The sequence below is a fragment of the Hippichthys cyanospilos genome, chromosome 13 (assembly GCF_059441005.1).
Source record: "Hippichthys cyanospilos isolate Australia breed blue-spotted pipefish chromosome 13, RoL_Hcya_1.0, whole genome shotgun sequence".
NCBI lineage: Eukaryota > Metazoa > Chordata > Actinopteri > Syngnathiformes > Syngnathidae > Hippichthys > Hippichthys cyanospilos.
The window spans coordinates 8,139,338-8,147,047 of NC_142381.1; the positions used below are offsets into that span (position 1 = coordinate 8,139,338).

A 7,710-nucleotide genomic window follows, 5' to 3' on the forward strand; every position below is an offset into this window, starting at 1 on the left:
AAAAAAAAGGAAGTTTTGGCATTTTATAGAATTACGCTGCTCGCCTGTTAACGGAAGGAACGTGGATAAAGCTGTAATAATAGTTTGTGTTTGTTTTGTCTGTGTTGTTTTCCGTCTTCAATGTCCTGCTTGTTGTGGGTCAGTTTGAGAAAGTTGTGGTCAGCGAGAGATATGTTACTATTGGATATGCTAATATATGTTTATATTTAATATATGATTATATTTAAATATATATGTATACAGCGAGCTTCTTCCATTCCAACAACATAGCAATGAGACGCAATGATATCCAGCAATGGGACCAGTAATGATACTAGTTTTGGTAAGGTACTGAGTGGCAGATATTTAAGAAAAGTTCTATATAGTGCTGGTGCTTGGGCAAAACATTGTCACATTTGGTGGATTGCAATATAGATAATTTAAGATCAATTGAAAGTGTTAATAAAGGCTTTTTCATGAGGCAATGCTAACGGTTGAACACAATTATCAATTTTGGGGGGGGCTCCTAAAAAGTGATGATTCTTTAAATACAAAAAAGCCCACCTCTCAAATTTTTTTTCTTTCTTTCGAAATTCCTCACTTGAATGTTCAAGATTTTCAAACAAATATAAATACCAGGCAAAAAAAAATCTTATTAAATATGAAAGACAGTTTTTAAACTGTGATTTTATTAACTAATAGGAAAAAAATATTCTGAGCGAACCTGAAAATAGTACAAAGACTTTCCCCCTCAACCTAATAACTTGTTGAGCCACTCTCAAATTCAGTGGTGTTTGTAAAATTGCAATTAGTTTTCAAATTTCTGGAGATATTTCGGCCCCCCTATATTTTCCACCTTCCCCACCCACTTGTTTATTTGAGTTTTCATTCAATTGGAAGCAATCACTCAGTTCCTTCTGGCATGAAAGAGGCCCCATCGCTGGTCTCCGCTATTAGAACGCTCCAATTTTTCCTTCCAGCCGTTTACAATGGCACTGTAGTCCTCCTGGGAGAATTCCTGTAGAGACATATATGGGTTAGAAAAATGGCGAACAGAGAGATTTTTTATTGGCCAGTAGAGCGTCAACCTTAATAAATTCACTCTTGATTTCCTCTGCTCGCTGGAGCTCTTCCTTTATGACCTGGATGAACTGGGCTGTCCGGTCATTTGCCTGAACGTCGCAGAAGCCAGCATCCTGAATGAACTAATCGGACAATAAGAGTCACATGAAAAATGAGGCAAGGTTGCTCCAAAATCAACTTTGAAGAAACAAGAGATGGCTTTTAGCTTTGAGAGCAACCTAGTATGTATTTTTTTTTTAAGCACCATAACAATTGATTACAAACTAATCATTATACATATTGCTTAATATCTGTCAACAATTTTGTTGTATAGACATGTTTCTCCTTCCCAAATATATACTGTACTCTGTGCGGCTGTGGCAAAATTCTCGACATGATGAGACTTTAGTTTGTGTTTACCTTTCCGTACTGTGACGGCGTGTAGAGGATGTAGCCTCGCTGTTTGACGTAAGCCTCAAATTGGGGGGTCCACGGCTTCTCCCCGCAACAGTAGTCACTGATAAGCAGCTGGCCCCCAGGCTTTAACCATGACTGGACATGAAGAGCACATGCACTTTTACTTTAAATTTTGGCATTCACTTTGTGGTACTCATAAAGATTTTGTGAAACGCATGCACAACTCATAATAAGATAATGGGGTATTTGACCTTTGGGTTCAATTTCAGGATGAACCTAAAATCGCTTTAACCTTTACAAGTTAAATTAATTTGACATTTTCTATGATTTTAAACTCACATGTGCAACTGTTTAACTTATTCAATTCCAAAGACATATTTCAATGTTTTTTTTTTTAACAGTACAGACATTTCATACCATTTTAATTATTTTTTATTTTTTATTATTTTTTTTTTTTTTATTATTATTTTTTAATTATTTATTTTAATTATTTTTCAGGTGTTTGGCCAAAGGAGGGTCTAAAAATGGCTGGTGCTAAATGAATCAAGCTAAAGTAATCGTTTACTTTAGGTACCAATAACTAATAATAATAGCAATCAATTACTTTAGGTAACTAAATACTAAAATCATTGATTTTGGAGGTTAAGTACTGAAGTACCAGTTAGTCTAGGTAACCAAGTACTAAAGTAAGTGGGTATTTGGTAATGAATTGCGTTAGTACTTTAAGTTGGTTACTCTGTTATCTTAAATAAGCAATTACTTTAGGACATTAGTACTCAAAGTGAATGATTACAGTATTACTCTTTACTTTAGTGCTTAAAGTAATCAATTACTTTAGTACTTTATTTAATATAACCCATTTTTAGACCCTCCGTTAGACAAATGCCTGAACATTTTTGAAAAAAATTATATAAATAAGTACTAAGGATTGAATGTCTGCATGTGACTAGTCTTTACAGTACACAAAATGGGCTGATGTACACAAGTTGCTTGATGTTCTAATGAATTTGCTCTTAATTTGAGGGGAAAATGTACTGCTCCTGTTACCAGTCCAACATATGTCCTGTATATGCAGTGGAACGATTAAAGTTGCATTAAAACGGCATTAAAAAGCAGTAAATTAGATTAGATTCAAACCTCACATACCCCCTGAAGTGCCTTCACACCCCCCCAGGGGTACACGTACCCCAGTTTGAGAAGCGCTGCTCTAATTGCACCAGAGAAAAAATCTACAAGTTCAAATAAAATACAGCTCATCTGTAAAGGGTATAGTGCATTTCAGGTTCATTCTGATATTTCACACGCAAGACAAATAGACTGATATTTCATTCTTAGTTTATAAAGTTGATTCTACGGGTAAGTTGACAGTCTCTCACATGGAAACGTTTGAAGAGAGCGAGTTTGTCTTTAATGTGGAGGATGGTGTCTCTGCTGTAGATGACGTCGAATGAACCCGCTGGAAATGTCCTCTTTGTGGCGTCGGCAACTTCAAATTCAACCTATCAATTCCAATTTGCATTCATGTCAAACATGTGGGAAAACATGACATTCAATGTTAAGGCTATCTGGTGCGTGAGTATTCCAACATACCGATGGCAGCCTCTCAGCGAGAGCCCTCTCCATAGCAATGTCCACCATGTTCTCTGAAAGGTCCAAACCAAGTACCTCGACTCCGAAAGTCTGAAATGTCAACTCTATTATATAAATACAGTATTCAACAGTCAAGATTTTGTTTCTGGTTTTATTTGAGTTTCCTTGGCTCCTACCTTCGCCATGTAGAAATCTCCTCCGCCGATACCACAGCCAACATCCAGAACCTTCTGGCCCGGTTGCAAGTTGAGCAGATCCACAAATTCCTGTTGTTACAAGGTCATTAGTTCATTTGCTGTTTTCTCACATTATCTTCTCTGCTCCTGTACTTATATGGTTGTAAACTGTAATGTGATATCTATGTACATTTTCCACTAAATTACTTGTTAAAGCTTTTGTATTTCACAGGCACCTTACAGTATAACATTTCTTGCAAAAGCCGTTTTTTCTGACCTTGGTGGTGCTGGGCCCGCCTGTGCTGACATAACCCGAACCAAACATCTTTTCATAACGCAGGATCCCCCGCTTGGTGTACTGCTTGTTGTCCAAGAACTTCTGGAAGGAGCTGAACGTCTCTGTTGTGTCTGAAGAACGTACAACCTTCTCCAACAACCAGCAGATCTGATTAGGGTTGTTCTTCATCTGAAGTGAAAGCACAAGTGCGTTTTTTCCATTCGGACACAGAATTTCTCCAGAACTTCCAAATTTTGACTTGAACATTGTGAAAGATCCAAACTAGAATACCTCAACGTAGGTTTTGACCCTCTTCCTCAAAACAATGTCGAAACCAAACTTCTGAGCCGCTTCTTCATCCTCCACTTGCACCGATGTGATCAGGTGGTTATACTGGGCCTCGGTGCGGTAACATGTTGGGTTGAACTCCCTTTTACAGTCACCTGTGCAGTATATGCGCACAATTACACCAAAACTTGTAGGGCAGCATAAACACGGAGATGGACAGGTGGATGACTTTTGTACCTGAGCGGTGGTTGCATGATTCTCTGAAGAAGAGCGAGCCACCGGGCTGCAGCCACTTCAGCATTTTCTTTAACAACACGTGCAACTCGTCGTCACTCAGGTACATCAGCAGCCAGTTGGAGAAGATGAAGTCAAAACTGGAGATGACAGGATTGAGCCTCAATATGATTTCACAAAAAGTTTACGTCGGCGTGATTGATGATACACACCTGTTTGAGGGGAATTCCAGCTTTGTGACGTCAGCTTGGATGAAGGTAATATTTTTGTGGTGTCCGTTGTTCTGCCTGTTCTTCTCCACAAAGCTCTCCATGAAATCCACGGCGGTCACGTGAGCCGCCTGTTTCTGCAGTTGGCTGGTGTATCGACTGTTTAATTAATGGTACGTGTCTCAGTCTTGTAACTTGGAGATGATAAGATTTTAAAGACACAATTTATTAGAATCATGTAGAATTTGGTACCCGTGGCTGACAACATTTTACAACCTACAGTACTTTTTCTAACTAGTGTATTATGAAGCCATCTGGCAAGTCGGACCCTGGACCGGCCAGCAGTCAATTTCAGGGTACAGATATACAGATTCTCCGCCTACTGCCCAAAAACAGTTGGGATAGGCACCAGCACGCCAGTGATCTTATTGCGTATATATTTATTACGTTTTGAAAGGATGGAGGAACTGCTTCTCAATTCCTTATTTAGATTCAGTGACATAACAACCTCTGGAATGGAAGACGGAAGCCTTGTTACTTGATTGGTTAAGCATAAGTAATTTGATGGACCATCCATCCATCCTTTTCTATAGTTGCTTTTCCTCACTACGGTTGCAGGCTTGCTGGTGCCTATCCCAGTTATCAGCGGGCAGAAGGCGGGGGACACCCTGAACTTGTTGCCAGCCAATTGCAGGGCACTCATGGACGAACAACCATTCCCGCACCCAATAAGACCCAAGGACAATTTCGTATGTCCAGTACACCTGCCATGCATGTTTTTGCAGTGTGGGAGGGACATGGATTTCCCAGAGAGATCCCACACCGGCTCGGGGAGAACATTCAAGATGGCAAACAAAACAAAATCGCAAAGAAGAGCTGGTATCAACCATCGCTGCAAAGGCCAACCTCAAAATAGAAGCCAACGATGTCCATGGCATTGATGTGCATGTATTTTTTTCCCCTGAATAATGTCGGTAAAAGTGATACATAACTCCTACTCGTGTTTAATCTTATGTTCCTCCATACTTTCACTCAACGAAGCGGCAGTGATTACTCACCCAATGCCGGCCCCCAGTTCCAGCACTCGACATCCAGCCAGACTGGGCAGCATAGACAAGATCTCGGGCAGTTCCTGCTGTGTCAGCTCAATGGCACGCGTGTCCAGCATCATCTCCTGCACCGTGGCCTCCTTCGAGTGCTCCTTCCAAAACTCTGTCATGTTGCTACGAACTGCATTAAGCACAGGATTTAAATTTTTCTGACAACTAGTGAAATCCCGGATCCACACTTTTATTTGGACTTGCACTAAACTTCTGATCTTCTTGATTTAACTTTGTGTTTTGCAAACACTAATTTAGTCATTATTAACATACACTGTAAATATCAAACAATAAATATAAACACTCTTTCGCCTGTGGCATTTGCTTTTCATTGAGGAGGCAGGACATTGAGACAGGTGCTTACCACTTGATCATGGTGCTGCCCTCCACACAAAAACAAAAGATGACAAAACGTATTGTCATAATAGAAGTGTTATATTCAGGTGTATTAACCTTGTAAATAAGCCAAAAGGGATTTGCCGACAGATAGAACCATTATCAAAGATTTCAAAAAGAGGAGACGTGCTCTTTCAAGCAAGTCAGGTGCCACCAGTGACAACCTCAGCAACATCATACTTGTTTAAATCACCTCTCTTCAACGTACCTTGCTCCATAGCGCTCAGAAAGTTTTCTTGTTAAAATGGATGTAGCCTACTAGCAGTCTTGCAGTCAAACAGAGTTTGAGCTTTTGGGCCATCATGGTGCAATCTTATATAAGTTGGGTCCATGAGGTGTGCCAACCTGACCATGTGGATGTGTCCAATCTGAATTCAGCAAGGGGTGGGGTTTGGGCTACACAATTTTAAAAAAAAAAAAAGCGCACAAGGTAGGAGGAGTGAGTTAATACAGCAGTCTCACATGATGACGATTATGATGTAGAAGACGAAGAAGACGTCCCGCTGCCTCTCTCAGTCACGTCACCCGGAGAAGGACCACGACCCGGCGAGTCTTGCCGTTCTATTTTTTTTTTTTTTTTTGTGCTGACACGTTGGAACTGCGCGATGGCATGCGGCCATTGCGCAACATTGCATCATGGTGCGGAGGACAGGGGGGCGGATCTTTTTGTTTGTACCCATTCATAATACAATTCGCACTATCTAAAAATAGTTACCACAAAAACGGTAAAAAATGTGCTGCTCAATCATATTTCAAAAGTTTTTTTCACAAGTTTACTTAATGGGAAGCGAACAAACGTGTAAAGTGTATACAGAAGAAATATCTTTTACTACATTCTTCTTGGCTTGTTTTTTTGAAGTAAACATGTACAGTTTACATGTGTAAGAAATCACAAATTGATGTTGTAGTTTTAAGGCGTTAAACAAAAAGCCGCACAAATAAAAGTAAAAAAATGAAAACACTACATTATTAGCGGGTATTTTTTTTCTACAACTATACAGTGGCAAAATCACAACATTCCTGTGAAAGTGGTTGAATATATACATTAAAAAGGATCACTTTAAAGTGAGTTTATGACATCTACACTGCTTGGCAAAAAAAAAGCACAATAAACAGATTTATATCACATAGATTTAATAGATTATTTGCATGTATATACTGTATTCAACAGGTGTCGAACTCCAGTCCTTGAGGGCAGGTATCCCGCATGATTTCAAACACTCTCTCTCAAACACACCTGATTCAAACAATTAGGATAATTTTCAAACTCATGCAGAACTTGCTAATAAGCTAATCTTTTGAATCAGGTGTGTTGGGGCGAGAAAACCGTGAACCATGCAGGATGTCGGCCCTGGAGGACTGGAGTTCGACATCTATGCAAGCATGAAAACAAAGTATTACAGTCTCTGTATGTGTGAATGTGCAGTTTGTGACTTTTGACACAGTTTCAATGCACAGTCAAAGTTCATTGCACACAGAACTGGATGCAGCAGGTCAATGAGATACCAAAGTGAATATTTAATGAACGGTAGTAAAAACAGAAAGTCCAAATATATGGTTATGCATAATGACGAAGTGTTATGATAAAGGAGCACATTGATAGCACAACAAAGTATACCATGTACATGTAATCTTCTCTAGTGAAGCAAGTGAAATCTCTCTGGGACAGAGTGTCTTTTACAGCTTTACAATACATGGAAACATGTACAGATATTTGCATATGCTTTCAACTACCATTGAAAATTTCTAGCATTTTAGGATTTGATCCAAAAAGTGAGTGTTCAACCAACAGGGAAATGAAGTTTCACTTGAGACATCTATGTTGAAGGATTATTTGTAATCCATTTACTCGTGTCCTCATTCGGTTCACAGCAGAGGTGGAACCTAACCCGAGCTGACTCTGGGCGAGAGGCGGGGTACATCCGAAACTGGTCAACAGCCAATCAAGGACACATTAAACAAGATAAGGCAACTGCACCTGT

At 39.6% G+C, this 7,710-nt stretch overlaps 1 protein-coding gene across 2 annotated transcripts; it reads right to left on the bottom strand.

Moving 5' to 3' along the window:
* Positions 1-54: 54 nt before the first annotated feature.
* On the bottom strand, positions 55-6,330 carry pmt (phosphoethanolamine methyltransferase). Of its 2 annotated transcripts, none has more exons than XM_088431547.1 (12): positions 6,191-6,330; positions 5,291-5,462; positions 4,236-4,391; positions 4,027-4,163; positions 3,793-3,944; positions 3,502-3,690; positions 3,225-3,314; positions 3,049-3,138; positions 2,835-2,957; positions 1,462-1,593; positions 1,068-1,184; positions 55-997 (listed from the first exon to the last, which is right to left on the bottom strand). In XM_088431547.1, the coding sequence occupies exons 2-12, from the start codon at positions 5,449-5,451 to the stop codon at positions 887-889; spliced, it is 1,458 nt and encodes a 485-aa protein (XP_088287673.1). In that variant the 5' UTR covers positions 5,452-5,462; positions 6,191-6,330; the 3' UTR covers positions 55-886. The 2 variants fall into 2 exon arrangements, with proteins under 2 accessions (XP_088287673.1, XP_088287672.1); XM_088431546.1 differs by lacking the exon at positions 6,191-6,330 and adding an exon at positions 5,937-6,156.
* Positions 6,331-7,710: the final 1,380 nt, after the last annotated feature.